Below are 16400 nucleotides of genomic sequence, written 5' to 3' on the forward strand. Positions count from 1 at the left end.
CAGCGAGCGGGACGGGAGGAGCAAGCAGCCCCCAGCCGCAGCAACAGCTGATCGGCGGCGGCACGGAGAGCCACGTGGAAACGGCTCAGCCTCCAATACTCAGCCAGCCGCCCCGCACCGCAGGCAGCGGCACCGACCCCCGGGGAACCGGCGGTACAGAGCGCGCAGGCACGCAGCCTGCCGGCACCGGAGGACACCGCACATGCGGCATCGCCCTCGAGCGTGCCGAGCTCGGTGTGGACGGGGCCGGAATCCCCTGTATGCTCCCCAGCCCGATCCCTGCCGGCAGCAACAGCGAGCGGGACGGGAGGAGCGAGCAGCCGCCAGCCGCAGCAACAGCTGATCGGCGGCGGCACGGAGAGCCACGTGGAAGCAGCTCAGCCTCCGATAATCAGCCAGCCGCCCCGCACCGCAGACAGGGCGGCGGCTAAACAAGCGCTGGTACCAGTGGCACCGCGGGCAGCGGCACCGACCCCTGGGGAACCGGCGGTGCAGAGCGCGCAGGCACGTAGCCTGCCGGCACTGGAGGACACCGCACGTGCGGCACCGCCCTTGAGCGTGCCGAGCTTGGTGCGGACGCCGGAATGCCCTGTATGCCCCCCAGCCCGATCCCTGCCGGCAGCAACAACGAGCGGGACGGGAGGAGCGAGCAGCCCCCAGCTGCAGCAACAGCTGATCGGCGGCGGCACGGAGAGCCACGTGCAAGCGGCTCACCCTTCGATAATCAGCCAGCCGCCCCGCACCGCAGGCAGGGCGGCGGCTAAACAAGCGCCGGTACCACCGACCCCCGGAAAACCGGCGGTGCAGAGCGCGCAGGCACGCAGCCTGCCGGCACCGAAGGACACCGCACATGCGGCACCGACTTCGAGTGTGCCGAGCTCGGTGCGGACGGGGCCGGGATCCCCTGTATGTCAGGGGCGGAGTTACCTCCTCAAGGGAGGGGGAAGACTGCACACAAGAGGAGGCATTGCAGCCCCTCTCCGCACAGGGCTGTGTAGTTGCTTTCTCACAGCCCTCCGCTATGTTGCAGACTCCAACTAGAAGGCAGGGGTCCCCCCCCCCCTTGGCCTACCCGGAGCCCCCTTCTCCATTTCTGCAACCAGCCTCACCCTGGCTGGGACCACCTCCACCCTTCCTGGGATTTGAACCGCTGGACTATTAGGCAAAGTCGCTCTCTCCAGGGTCTCGACGGTCTCCCTCCCCCAGACGCAAAGGGTATGCACCAAGGGAGTGGTCTAGGTCACCTTCCCAAGACCAGTGCTTATACTGCCGTGGTCGCCCCTACCACGCAGGGCATAGACACCATCGGCAATCTACTAGGGAAAGATCCCTACGAACGATCTCGTACCCCCGAGGGCAATTGTGACCGGGGACAGAGACTTAAGCATCTCAGGGGGGACTGGTTATGGAACCCCGAGATTTTTCCTCGCACACCTCTAGTGAGAGGGTGTACCATCATCAGCAGGAACCGGAAGGGTCCAGAAAGACGTACCCCAGCGGTTCCTCGCTTTCCTCCCCGGATGAGGCTATGGCCCCGGGGGGCGTCCATCCTCTGGACGATCTCAAACAGTTCCAAGAGCTGTTTTACGAGGGTGGCCTTCACGCAAGGCTTCCAGACAGCAAAGGTGCAAGAGCAACACCATAAGCTCCTCAAAAATCTGAGACCTCCGGCCTCCTCCAAAATAGCAATACCGCTGATGACGCAATCTTGGAGTCTGCCACTATGATATGGCAGACTCCTGCGACTATTCCGCCTGTCCACAAAAGAGCGAAAAAAAAAAAAAAAAAAATACTTCGTGCCCACGAAGGGCATGGAGTTCCTGTTCAGCCACCCACAACCAAATTCTTTGGTGGTGGAGTCGTCGCAACGTGGGGGAATAAACAAACATGCCAAAAAGCTAGAGCTGTTGGGCAGAAAGGTCTACTCCTCCTCCACGCTACTGTTGCCAATGGCAAATTACGCAGCGCATCTAGCGAACCATAATTTCAACAACCACATTAGGTTGACCTCCCTCATGGACTCGCTTCCAGAGGGCACGAAACCAGTGCTCAAGGCCATCATCCGACCATTTTATAACCAGTGGCAAAGGATCACCACAGACACATGGGTGCTGGAGATCATAGCCACGGGGTACGCCATCCCCTCCCAGTTGCTCCCACCGCCATGACCTCCACCCGGGGCCCCACCTCCAGGAGACCTCCCATGTAGCGAGGCTCAAGCAGGAGGTAGACCATCTCATGCTCGTAGGGGCAGTGGAAAGAGTGCCGGAGCAACTGCAAGGGAGAGGGTTCTACTCGAGGTACTTCCTCACGGGGAGGTCCATCTTAGATTTTCGAGGCCTCACCGGTACCTGCGCAAGCAACGTTTTCGGATGATCACAAACGCCTCCATCCTTACGGCACTAGACGATGGAGATTGGTTCGCAGCCCTCTACTTACAAGGTCCTACCGTTTGGGCTCTCCTCAGCCCCCAGAGTCTTCACCAAGACCTTGGCAGTGGTGTCAGCCTACCTGCACAGACAGGGGGTATTTATATTCCAGTATCTGAATGACTGCCTACTCAAAAGGGCCTCAAAGGAGGAGGTACTACGCATAATATGTGTCACAGCAGGCACGTTCTCTTCGCTCGGCCTGCTTATCAATCTGACAAAATCAAAGACAGACCCCACACAGGACATAGAGTTCGTAGGGGCACGCATAAATTCTATTACAGCGAGGGCGTATCTACCAGAGACTCGCTTTCGGGCCATCGGCTCCCTCGCGCAAGGCTTCACCTTCAGCCCTATGGTGCCGGTTCTGACGTGCTTACAGCCGCTGGGCCACATGGCAGCAGCAACGTTTCGTAGAACAGAACGCCAGGTTACACATGCGCAGCATGCAGCATTGGCTGGCGAGCGTATACAAACCGGCAGCACACACTGTTCACAGGATGGCGTCGCCCACAACGGAGGTGCGCAAATCCCTGCAATGGTGGGTAAACCCCGAGAACCTGCTAACAAGGGTACCCTTCCACCAACCACACGTATTGGTTTTTCTTACTACAGATGCCCCCCTCATAGGGTGGGGAGCACACATGGGCGAAGAGGTGACGCAAGGGCTGTGGTCCTCTATGGAGCAGTCACTGCACACAAATATACTGGAGCTCAAAGCAGTGTTCAAAGCCTGCAGACACTTTCGAGACCAACTGAAAGGCAAGGTAGTCGGGATCAGTACAGACGATACCTCCACCATGTTTTATATAAATCGGCAAGGAGGAGCTCGGTCCCGTGCCTTATGTGTAGAAGCAGTCCGGTTGTGGAACTGCTGCATCGCCAACAATGTAACCTTGAAAGCCTCGTACTTACCAGGCGCTCGCAATGTGAAGGCAGACCAGCTGAGCAGGCGTTTCGCACTCACGCACGAGTGGCAGATCCGTCCCGATCTGCTGCAACCGATTTTTCCACGCATGGGGTTTTTCCCCAGATAGACCCTGTTTGCTACTCAGCACAACAAGAAGTGCCCACGATTCTGCTCCAGGGCAGGACTGGGACGGGGGTCCCTGAGGGATGCCTTCGCGATCTCATGGAGGGGCCCCCTGCTTTACGCTTTCCCTCCCACAGTGCTCATCCACAAAGTGTTGCAGAAAGCCAGGAGGGAAGGAACCTGAATGATCCCGATAGTCCCAACGTGGGATCGACAGCAATGGTTCCCCCTATTCCTGCGCATGTCGGACCGGCCACCGATGTCCCCTCCGGTGGCGCGGGATCTGCTCACGCAAGCCCAGGGGTCCATAGTGCATCCGCACCCCCAAAGCCTGCGACTACAAACGTGGTTAATCCATGGCTCAGCTCCCTAGAGAGCACATGTACGGAGGAAGTGCAGCAAGTCCTAGAAAGTAGCAGGAGGACTTCCACCAGGAAGACCTTCAAGCAGAAATGGACTCGCTTTACGGCATGGTGTTCTACCAAACAGCTAGCCCCCTTTCGGTGCCTATGGCTGTGATATTAGAGTATTTACTGGACCTCAAGAGAGGAGGACTCTCGCTATCCTCGTTTCAGGTCCACCTGGCCGCCATTTTGGTGTTCAGACACGAAGAGGAAGGGCACACGGTGTTCGCCCATCCCATGGTTACCAGGTTCTTCAAAGGGCTGGTAAGCCTATACCCCCCTCAGAAACCGCTTCCACCTCTGTGGAACTCGGACCTGGTGCTTAATGCGAAAAGGGGACCACCGTTTGAGCCTTTGGCCACGGTTTCCCTCCGCCTCCTTATGATGAAGACGACCTTTCTTCTCGCAATCACGTCAGCTCGCAGGGTGAGCGAGCTTGAGGCAGTTATGGCAACGCCGCCCTGCGCTGTTTTTCCAAGGAGGCGGTAACCATACGGCTGCATCCAGCCTTTGTTCCTAAAGTTTCTTTCTGAGTTTCATACTAACGAACCTATTGTTTACCCTTGTTTATCCAAAGCCTCATAACTCTAACAAAGAGGTGCGCCTACACCTCCTGGACGTGAGCAGGCGCTAGCTTTCTATATGGACAGGACCAAGTCCTTCCGGAGAACGGATAGGCTCCTAGTCTCTATCGCTCCCAAATCAAAAGGAGAATGTCTCTCTTCGCAGAGAATCTCTAAGCACATCGTATCTTGCATAAAAATGTGCTACAAACTCAAAAAGACTCCTTTACTGGCCACGCCCAGGGCTCATTCCACTAGGGCGGTGGCAGCATCAACAGCCTTTTTTCAAGGGCGTTGCGCTAAAAGACATTTGCAGAGTGGCGACCTGGTCATCCTGTGACACCTTCGCCAAACATTACGCCCTTCACAGGGTATTCCAAGAGGATACCCGTCTCTTGGCAGCGGTCCTCTCGGGGACAAGCTGCACATAATCCGATTACCCACCTCCTATCTTGGGTTACTGCTGGGTAGTCACCTAATGTGGAGCACCCACGGGGACACTCGAAGAAGAAAGAAAGGTTACTCACCGTAGTAACGGTGGTTCTTCGAGATGTGTCCCCGTGGGTGCTCCACTACCCGCCCATCCTCCCCGCTCCGGATCTCTGTTTAGTGTTTTGCAGGAGCATCCGAGGCGGTTGGTCAAGGAACTGGCGGGGACCGGATCGCGCACATGGCCGGGAGCGCGCGGGGGAGCAGCGCGCACCGGCGCATGTGCGGTCCGGCAGAAACTGCTTGGAAGATCCGATCTGCGGCGCCGGGCGAGCCCGACACCTAATGTGGAGCACCCACGGGGACACATCTCGAAGAACCACCGTTACTACGGTGAGTAACCTTTCTTTCTGTGGGGAGCTCCAGTAATAACCTCTCTCCAGCTTGACTGGCAGTTTGCCTCTCAGAAAGACGCATTGTAGCCTGTCCTTTAACTGGTTCCTTCTCCAATTTTCTTATCACTCCCCACACTGAGCTCTGAAGCCGTTTAAGTTATGTGTTAGGGATGCAAAGTGTCACCACCATTTGGCCGTAGAGTGATCTGTGAAATACTCAACTCTTCTTTGTATGATCAGTGTCTCTGTTGTGCTCGGGGCCTGCCTGCTGTAACATCCGAGCATCTCAGTCTGGAATGGATTTAACTTTACAACACCCTAATGCACTCGCCTAAAGTCACACCACGAATGGAGAACTGAACCTGCTGAGTCCAAGGCTAGTGCCTTTAACCTTCCTTGCTAATGTGGCTGTGTCACAGACTGGCATCAGGCTCAGTTTTTCCATTTAAGGGCTTAAAGCCCCAGTCAAAGAGCACCTCAAATGCTGTGTTGGTAGCTAACATTTTCCCATGAAATATCAACATTCCATTGTTGCTCTTGTCGTCTTCCTTACGGAGCTCAGTGGTAAAAGCACCTGATTACAGTAGCATTACGCACTGTCTGCCTTGAAAAAAGGTGCCGTGACCTTAAAACCACATTTCTGCCAAGTCACTGATTAATTTCAGCTGCATCAATCAGTCCCTTTGTAATGGATTATCAAAATAGCAAACAAAGATGACGCTCTCTAATGGTTAACCATTAACATTTCATTTGCCAAGCCACTGGCAGCACTGCTGTGGTGGGTTGTGATCGCAGCAGAGCTGAGCTAGGCAGGGTTGGAAGACACTCAGCTGAAATGAGCTGCTTTGCTTAACAGGGGAGGATTTTCCCTCTGAATCAGTGTTGAAACCTTGCCCCAGCATATTGGTCAGGGCACCTTTGCTCTTTGCAGTGCCTTTCGGATAAGACCCTGATTGCTCCTGTTCATGCAGGCTCAACTGCAGTGCTCACAAGACAGCGCCTGTGATCTCCCCACTCTGCTCTGCTTTGGGTCACTACCAGTCTTCCCTCCAATTCTTTCCATCGTTTTATGTGCACCAAGGCAAGTGAAGAGGTGCGCTACCATGGAAACCCACGGTGCTGTGGTGCTCTGCTAATCAGCTGAGCAGCACCTTACTTTCCCCTGGGCAGCTGCCCAAGCATTCAGCTTACAGGGAGCGCTGGTCACCCCGTTCCATGTGTGTATCAGTTGGAGCCCTGAGCTCTTACACAGCGCTTTTCCTCCCTTGCACTGCACACAAGTCATCAGTGTAAATTCCCTCCACTCCACCCACCCATCAACTGGCTGCTAAGGTCTTTTCCCCGTTTTTTAAACTCGTGAGTAATTAAAGTTGGAAGAATTTGATTAATTTTTTTTTCTAATTTGCCCGCTTTTTTCTTGTTTTCCTTTAAGCTTTTTATTGCGATCACTTTGGGAATGGGATCAGGGTATCAGAGCTCTAGGGCAGCAGTGATGGTGGGGCCAAGGGACTCAAGATCCAGGGTACAAGGTGCTGGGGAGGCTGCAGACTTCCTGACCTGGCAGAGCCGATATCCCCGACCGTCTCAGGGACTGTAGAGAAAATGATGACTTCCCCCTCCTCCCTGCCCATGGGGGAGGCCACCCTGCTGCCGAACAGACCCCGCCCTGTGTCGGCTCCCACTTTCCCAGCTGGTGAGCGAGGTGAGCGGGGCTGTAACAATGGAGTTGCAGAGAGCTCCCCATACACCTACAGGCTGGTGACATTGGAACCCTGAGGCCTAAGATGCTGGGATACCCTGGTAGGATAGAGCAGAGATCCACCGTCTGGCTGGTAAGTGAGAACTGGGGGACCTGACAGCGCAGCTGCAGAGGGGCCCTGCATGTCCACAGGAGCCAGGCAGCTGTAGGGCTGCCTCCTGCTTGCATCTGGATGTGTATTGTCCTGCATGCAGACCTGGCCTGGGGTTTCTGCTCTGCCCTCACCAGCCCTTAGGCAGCTTGGGGAGAGCGCTGCCCTTCTGATGTCACCAAGCTGCTTGTTCACACCCATGGCAGTGCTGTAGAGAGCTCCTTGCAGGGCTGGTGGCAAGGGACCCTGGCAGGTGTGCTAACTGGGTATTTTTTCACGTACGTGAATGAGTCACTTGAAATTAACATTGATCAGCCGTTATCCATTTTAAATCAAATCCTGCCAACCTCATTGTAACATCGCGCGGCACTGCTGTCTCAGCTGCCGTGCGCTAGCCCAGAAGTGGCAGCATTTTGGTGGAAGGCAAAGGGAATTCCTCCCAGGGACTCCCTGTAAAATGCTGGTGGGATGGCAAATTGCTGTATAATCTGTTGCTAACTGGTTACCAAGGTGCTGGGGATAGGCTTTCACTGGCCCCTCCTGTTTCCATTTCAGCACGACACGTGTCCGGTCTGCAGGAAGAGCTTAAACGGCGAGGATTCCACTCGGCAAACACAGAACCCGGAGGCCTCAGCGAGTAACAGCTTTAGCAGTGAAAGCCAGTTACACGACCGGTGGACTTTCTGAAGCTTGAGAGCTTCCCAGGGGCTTTGGCCGTAGTATTCTTACTACCGTTGTAAATTGTATTATAATTAAAACCAACAAAAAGAAGAGTAGCAGGAAATACAGGGCCGGGGAGGGATCCCCCTGTGATATTACTGCAGTGAGTACTGTCCCTTTCCAAAACTTAAACTAGCATCTCTGAGCGAATTGCCTCTCCATCAGAATTGCCTCTTTAGTCCTGAATTCAGAGTCTTTGAGTGATTGAGTTGATTTTTATACTTGTGAAACCTTAAGCAATGTGGTTCTTTCAAAGTGGGTGAGGAAGGGGAAGTGTTCCCATCTCTACAGGTGCCCTGGGGTCCTGTGCTCTGTCGTGCAACTTTCACCATTCAGGTGGACTCCCCACTTATCTCTCCTGCCTCCTGTGTTCCTAGATAAATGCCAGGGAGAGGTTTGGGGTTGGGGGCAGGAATTCTCCCTCTTGGTAATGTGTTTGATCAGATCTCTTAAATGCCAGTGAAATATACACTGTTGTAGGTTACTCAAGGGGGGTGGGAATGAGACTTCCTAAAACGGGATGAAGAGTCTTTTCAGATCAAAATGTCTTGCCCATGTCTTTTTTTTGTGGGGAGTGATTTTGGAGCTAGGAGCTGGGGAGTCCCCCAGAATACTGGGGTGCAGGCCTGCACAGAACAGTTTTCTTGTCTTACGACCTGGTTTTTCTAGCCCTTATCCATGTGCCGATAGTCCCAAGTTTGTCCAAAGTGGGTTGTTAGGAATTTTTTTTTAATCCCACCGAGACAGGATTCTTAACTGGCTTGTATCCTTGGACCACTTTAAGGCATCCTTCAGGTAAACAGCCTTAACTGTGCACAACCATTTTAATGGCTGATTCTTCAGTGTTTAACAAGAAATCTTAACTCTCCTAGACCGACATCATTACTTTTATTTGTCACTTCTGTAATATTTCATCCATGTTTAGCTCTTGTTTTTAGCATCCAAATCATGTTTGAGCATAGAATGCCCACTAACCCGCCAGTGGCAGTGTTCAGTCAGTGGATCGGCCCAGAGGAAGGAGGAAAGGAGAGGGTAGGTCGCGTCTCAAATTGTTGCCACTTCATTGCTGTAATGGTGTACCAGGTACACTCGATTTAAACTAGTGTTTCGTTTGCTATAACGTCAAATAAAGGCCTTTCTAAAGAAGATTCGACGTTGAGAGGATTGTTGGGGCTGCTTTCACGGTCGGGGAGGGATTTTGAACGGCACTAAAAGAATAAGACAAAATAGGTAGGAGTGTTGGGACCAGTGTTCCCTGTAAGAAGTGTGCTCGGGCGGTCACCCAGGAGAGTTTCAGGTGCTACCTTGCAGGTTAGCAGAGTGCTCATAGCCAGCAGCCTGTGTTTCTGTAGTGGTGCACATTTTTCACCCCTCAGTGCACATAACAAAATTTATTCTGCCCATGGATGATAAAAATTAGCAGGACCATTGGTTGGGACTTATTAAAGAACATGGGGCTAATCCAAAGGGGTCCTATGCTAAGGGCTGTTAGAAGTCTGTGGAAAGATTCCTGTGGTCTTTAGAAAATGACCCATAGTCTGAATTGCCAATACCAGCCTTAAGGTAAAATCATAAAAGCACCTAAGTCTTGTTTTCCAAAGTGACCTGTGAGCTTGTGGCTGAGGTTTTCCACGGTCACTAGCAGCTTTGAGTGGCAACTTGAAGGCACTTTATAGGAGCTGGATTGTTCAGGAAATGGATCCTTAGCACTTTCTGAAAACTGGGCCACCTCCAGGCATCTCAAATTCTGCTCCCCATGATTGAAGCAAGTCCCTGTGGAAAATCTTGACCCATCCTATTGAAAGTCATTGACATGTCAGCACTGACGCACCTAGGCTCTGAGTAAGAGAGGTGCTTGGCCACTTGGCTACATTGGATAATGTTCCCTGTTGATTGTGTTGGTTAGAAAGCTGTGTCCCTGGCACGGGGCCCAACGGAGCCATCCCAGCGGACAATGTTGTCCAGCCTGGCTCAGGAATACCCTTGTGAACTGCATTTCCTCAGAGATTTGAGGCACTGAAGCTTTCATCCCGTAGTTTGAGCAGGATGGAGGTGAGGGTGGAATTTGTGGCAGGGACTCTGCCACGGTGCTTGTATTCTGTTCAGGGCTTAATTTGTAATGAAAGAGGTGGCGGGCTGCAAGGAATTGTTTTACTTTGGTAGTTAGGCCCCTCCCAAATTCAGGGTCTGTTTTGGTCAATTTCATGATCGTAGGATTTTAAAAATGGTAAATTTCATTGTTTTAGATATTTAAACCTGAAATGTCATGGTGGTGTAATGGGAGAGCTCCTGACCCAAAATGTTGTGTACAGGTTGCAAGATTATAGTACGCAGTTCTCGATATTGCTACCATTAAATCTGAGCTGCCGGTGCTGCCCTCAGCGCTGGGCAGCTGGGGAATGGTGGCTGCTGGCCGGAAGCCCAGCTTTGAAAGCAGCATTTCTGCCAGCAGCAGTACAGAAGGAAGGATGAGATGGAGGGTATTACCACCTTAATGTCTGCGCTGCTGCCTGCAGAGCTGGGCCTTTAGTCAGCAGCTGCCCCTCTGGCCAACCAGCTCTGAAAACAGCAGTTCAATAGGAAGAGAGACATGTGTATGGTATTATGACCCTTACTTTTACACTGCTGCTGACGGGTGCTGCCTTTAGAGCTGGACTGCCACCCAACCGCTCTCCAGTTGCCCAGCTCTTGAGGCAATACTGTGACCTTCCTAAAATAGTCTTAAGATCCCCCTGCAATTCCCCTTTGGGTCAGAACCTCCCAATTTGACAAACATGGGTCTCTCCTGTTACATCTCTGTAGACTATTAGAACTGGAAGGGATCTTGAGAGGGCATCAGGTCGAGTCCCTGTCCTTACAGCAGGACCAAGCATCATCTAGATATCCCTGACAGGCATTTGTCTAACCTGCTCTTAAATATCTCCAGTGAGGGAGATTCCACAGCCTCCCTTGGCAATTTATTCCAGTGCTTTACCTCTCAGTTCAGCCGGGGTAGCACACTGTCCGTAACATACGTTAAAAGGTTCTGTACTGTCCACAAAAGCAATCTCATGCTGGGCAAGGAGGGTTTTTCTTCCTGGCAATATAAATAGGGCTGATCCAAAGCATGCAGAAGTCAGTGGGACCTTCCCCTTGACATCAGCGGGATCTGAGATGGTGAAATGGGAACTGTCATGGCCACTTAGAGAATCCTCTTGTGCAAAGAGAGGGAGGGATACGATCGTGGTCTATAAAGTCACAGCAGATGTTGGGAAAAGTAAATAAAGAAAATTTGTCTACTTGTTCCCATAGCACAAGAATTGGGGTAGGGGGAGGTGGTCACCCGATGAAACTAATAGGTAGCAGGGTTAAAACAAGCCAAAGGAAGTATTTCTTCACGAAACTCAAGAGTCAACCTTTGGAGCTCCTTGCTGAAGGATGGGAGGGATAGCTCAGTGGTTTGAGCATTAGCCTGCTGCACCTAGGGTTATGAGCTCAATCTTTGAGGGGGCCATTTAGGGGTCTAGGGCAAAAAGAAAAAAAGAATGGTGTTGGCTCCTGGCAGGAGGGTAGGGGAGAGGACTTGATGACCTGCCAAGGTCCCTCCTAGCTCTAGGGGGTGTGTCTTTCAATATATTTACTTATTTGTGTTGTGAACTTTAACAGGGTTCAAAAAAGAGGTAGATAAGTTCATGGAGGATGGATTCATCAGTGGCTGTTAGCCAGGATGGACAGGGAGGGTGTCCCCGGCCTCTGTTTGTCAGAAGCTGGGGATAGATGACAGAGCAGGGATCACTGGATGATTCCCTGTTCTGTTCATTCCTCTGGGCCACCTGGCATTGGCCACTGTCAGCAGACAAGATACTAGGCTGGATGGACCTTTAGTCAGACCCTGTATGGCCATTATGCACTGCAGCAGCAGTGCTAGTCAATGTGCTGGGGCAGGCCCGTGCCTGTCCAGTTGTTAGAAGGATGAGAATAGCAGCCATGGTGATGTATGTGAGCTCGAGAGCTGTCTTGCACCCTTTGTGCTCTGGACTCCAGAAGGGGCACCTGGGAGGTGCAGGTCTCAGGCACATGGCCCCTGTGTCACTGCTCGGAGAACTGCAGTTGGTACTGGTACTCTTACTCTAGGGTGACTGGGGCTTAAATTGTTGGGGAGAGAATGGTTGGATACAGGAGGGTTTCTGTGGAGATTGTTATTGCCTTTAATGAATAAACTTCCATTCTGGGAGGTAACAGAAAAGAGGAACATTTGGTTTATTATTAAACTGGTTGATTGTGCTAACACACAAGGAGCCAGCCAGGTTGGGGCCCAGATGTTCTGGGCGTTGCATAAACCTCCAGCTTGCACCTTTCAGTCTAAAAGTATATTGGTGGTGGGAAGAAGCAGCAGGAAATTGATGCTGTGGATTGTGTTCCGTTCTGTTCTGTTCTCTGTGTTCTTACACCGCCCCCGACTCTGTAACGTCCGAGTGCCTTCCAGAAATGCATCAAGTGATGTGACTAATATCTGCCACAGGAAGCTGCAGTTGGTTTTGCACCAAATCTCCTGTTGCCTTGTGGGCCCTCACCTCTCACTTGAGGGGGCTGTATCCTGAAGCATAAACACCTGCAGATGCATGTCAGTGCCAGTAATATATCCTCTAGACATGATCGTCAGCCTCTGTCATTGCTGAAACCCTTAATCATTCAGAGAAATTAATCCCCATCCATACAGGTGGATGTCGTTTAACCTCCTGCAAGCTAACGAGATGGTATCTGAAGGTTTTCTTATGTCTTTCACCTCTCCTGCCAGACATTGTTTACTGCTTCTCATTCACCTAGAAATAAAACCCTGCCTTTGCACATCAGCTCTATTTCCACACCTTAATCCTGGTGGACATTAAATCAGACAGGTGGATTTCCGATGACCACACAACCTAATATTGTGGAGTATTCTTTTCACGTGTATGTTTCCCTGGCTTTCAAAGACAAGTTGCCCATGTGTTTTTCCCAATCTGCTGCCACACACTTGTGTCACAGCTAACACAAGCAATATGCTAAGTGCCTTCAGTTAAGGCTTGACTCTCCTGGACTGGGATCAGACTAGGAGGCCACATTTTTAAAATGTTTAGCCCCCAACACATGAAGTCCCACTGAAAATCTTGCTACTTGCTTGGATGCTTACATGGGAAGGGAGCTCTTCTGTAAATCTGCCTGGTTAGTTCCCACAATTAACCTGTGTCAGTTGTGTCGCAGCAGAAATCTACAAGGGGCGGTAGCGCTGCTCTTCATATGACTGTTTGTTTGCTTAGGTTTCTGCGGCAAGAGCGCCTGTAGGTTTTGAGTGGTCGCATTTGCTGAAAGAGAAACGATTGCCTCTCTGCTTGAGTGTTATCTGAGAGAGAGCGCGGCCCCTTCACAATGTTTTGCTTCCTATTTCACCTGACTGCAGATCCACCTGTCGACTTTTTTTTGTATTTACAGAAACCTGCTTTGATTGTTCCACCCTTTCCTGCATTTCAGTGATTTTATTTTAAGTGCTGTGCTCTGTCTCCACCCTCCCATTGGTGACACAAAAGGCTGAAGGGATTAAATTCTCTGTCTTGTGAGTGAGCTGAGGTAGAACTGGTGCGTCTTGCAGCTACAAAAGACCAAACTGTATCCTTGGATACAGGGTTGAAAGCGGGTCTTACTCTGCTGACGTTGATTGAATTATTGTAGCTTTGCATTGCTATGAGAGCAGACTGGTGTCTTGGCTCACTTAGTTCTGTAGCAGTATTACCAGGGTCAAGCTGTTGGGCAATCCTGACAGACAGGCTTCCCTCAATTTTTTTTCCATCCATGGGCAAAATAAATGTTATGTGCATCAAGGCATGTGCGGATGTGCACCACCAATTGAAACACATTCTCCCAGCTGTGGGAGCCCTTCTAGTCAGTTGGGTGGCATGTGAGTCTTCTCTGAGTGGCTGCCCAAGCACAGCTTACAGGGAACACTGATTGACTGCTCATTTCTCTCTCCTCTCCCCTCCACTCCAGCTGGTTTATGAATTTCACAGGCTTCCAGAAGCAGTTGTTAAAAGACAGACATTTGCTTGCGTGAAGTGTTGCCATTGCATAATTAAACAGGGAAAGGAGAAGGCCAAGCTTATCTACAAGCTCTTTAGATAATGCTGATTCTAATACACTGAATGGGGGGGCGGGGCTGGAAGAGGCAGGTTAATGAAAGGATGATTAATTTATCCAACTTGCAGTTAAGCCAGAGGGTGAAGTTACTGGACGTAGAGTCAGTGTTCTAATGAGGCTGTGTTTTAATGACTCCTGGCAGGGAAGCTGGCTCCATCATAAATATGAGTTTATGACCAAGGTGATGTCAAAGCACCATCAAAGCTGTGCCACTGTAGCCTCTGTAGTATAGACACAACCTCAAGCCATGGCAGGGGTTTTCCTGTCTGTGTAGGAGTGCTACTTCCCTGAGCTAGGTTGATGGAACCCACCCAGCTTCTTGCATCTACACGTAAAACCTACATCAGTCAACTGAACTGTTGTGTGTGTCCAGGCCCCAGATTGAAATCCTGCTGCAAAAGCAGCACAGTCTTCATTTAGTGTTGCATGACAATTGTCATGCAGAAATCAAACGTGATTAGGGATTTGGGGACCCTCACCTTACAGACCTTAAAAAGCACCCTCCCCTTGTTAACAGTGCCCCCGTAAGCTGAGCACTTGAGCGCCAGCCATCCAGGAGAGATTCAGGTGCCACCCAGCTGGTTACCAGAAAGTCCACAGCTACCAGCACGCGTTTTTACTGGTGGTGAACATCTGCACATGCCTCAGTGCACATACCAAAATGTATTCCGCCCATAGGGAAAAACTACTTGTCACTGCGAATCAGGGCTGCTTTCGGGTGATGCAAATGGAGAACCCAGGAATAAAAGTGCCCCAAATTGCTACTCACTGTAGACAATCTTGCTGTCAATTTTTAAGGCTAGAAGGGACCAGAACCACACCTCTGGAAGAACAAATAGCTGAGATGATTTAGAAAACCTCACAGAAGAGAAAAGACTAAAACACCTGCTCATGTTTAGTGATGAGAAAGGAAAAGGGGGGAGGGAGAGAATCTTGTAAGTCATCAAATAGGTTAAGGGCTGGTATCAAGAGGACAGGGCAGCTAGCTGTTCTCCTCATCGAAGGTACAACTAAATGTAATGGGCTTAATTTGCAGCCAGGCGAGATGCAGGGGAAAGCGTTCTAAGTGTAACTAAGGCTTCCCAGAGAAGCGGCATCCCTGTTGTTGGAGGTTTTTAAGAACCAGTTGGATGAATTATGTCAGGGATGATCTAGATTTATCGAACACAGCCTCAGTGCAAGAGGCGGGACTTGAACTCTTCAGGTCCCTTCTAACCTGACATGTCTGAATCTATAACCCAGGCTGTAGAATTTCACTCAGTGTTTCCTGTAGTGAGCCCACTGACTTGTAGTTACACACATGCTCTCGTTTATCAGTGCCAGTAACTCAGACTGGAGTGTCCGCCATGTCACTTGAGACACTATTCCAAGGTCAGTTGCTGTCACTCTTAATAACACACATCTTGTTTTCTCTTTGACTTTTGCTGATTTCAGCCTTCAGTTTGGAACCGACATATGGAATCATCAGACTGCTGCATTGGATTCTATTCCCCACTGGGGTTTCACGGTATAAATTGATGGCAATGCCTGGAGTAGCCAACGCTGGAAGTATAGCCGCAAAACCAACGAGAAGTCCTGTAGCACCTTAGAGACTAACCGTTTTTTTTTTGTTTTTTTTTTTTTGGAGCATAAGCTTTCATGGGCAAAGACGCACTTCGTCAGATGCAGCGTCCGTACGACAGCGGGTCTTTGCCCGTGAAAGCTCATGTGCCAAAAAATCGGTTAGTCTCTAAGGTGCCACAGGACTGCTCATTGGTTTGACATCAGAAATACCTATGAAACAGGAAACTCTGGTTTAGTAACTCTGACTTTATAAGGAACCCAAAGGAGTTAAGAAAAGAATCCTGAGAAATGCCACTGATAATGGGCTTGGCCTTATCTTTAATGATTTTAAATGTGTAATCCTAGGGATCAGCTAGTTGTGTAACAGTGTTTACACTCTGCAGAAGCGCTCATTAATTCTTACTGCCTCTCCCCTATTGAAACACAGGAATTGCAAAAAGCTGGTGGGAAGCCGGAGTGGGAGATACTATGAAAATGTGTTTAGGAGCCAATTTCACCTGGTTCTCTTGTTCTCTGTGCTTTTATTAATAAGCAGCCGTCTTGTGTGTTCACCTCTTCTGGACTTTGTGTTGCCATGGCTACTTTTTGCAGGGGTGTGCTTTCAAAAAATCACAAGGCTGGCTTAGAAATCCATAGAAATGAACAGCCCAAAATGTGTGGTTCTTTGTGATTTGGGAGCCTTCTTGGTCCCCATTTTCCAGCTCTCTTCTAGACCTTCCTTTTTAAGGGCAGATGAGATTCTCAAGTCATCCCATGAATCCAGGAGCTGGTGCTTTAAGGAAAAAAGCACTACATATCATGAGAATTGTGTTTGAATCTGTGGGAGTTGGCAGCACTGCATTGCAAGGGGTCTGCAGGGGTTGCTGG

General features: G+C 50.7%; 1 protein-coding gene across 1 annotated transcript in view; it reads left to right on the forward strand.

The window, feature by feature from the left end:
* RNF115 (ring finger protein 115) overlaps nucleotides 1-13055 on the forward strand; it is a 60347-nt gene extending 47292 nt beyond the window's left edge. Inside the window, exon 9 of the mRNA XM_074980521.1 lies at nucleotides 7659-13055. Coding sequence (XP_074836622.1) covers nucleotides 7659-7790 — 132 coding nt within the window. The 3' untranslated portion in view covers nucleotides 7791-13055. The remainder of the gene's footprint in view (nucleotides 1-7658) is intronic.
* Nucleotides 13056-16400: the final 3345 nt, after the last annotated feature.

The sequence above is a fragment of the Carettochelys insculpta genome, chromosome 30 (assembly GCF_033958435.1).
Source record: "Carettochelys insculpta isolate YL-2023 chromosome 30, ASM3395843v1, whole genome shotgun sequence".
Taxonomy (NCBI): Eukaryota; Metazoa; Chordata; order Testudines; family Carettochelyidae; genus Carettochelys; species Carettochelys insculpta.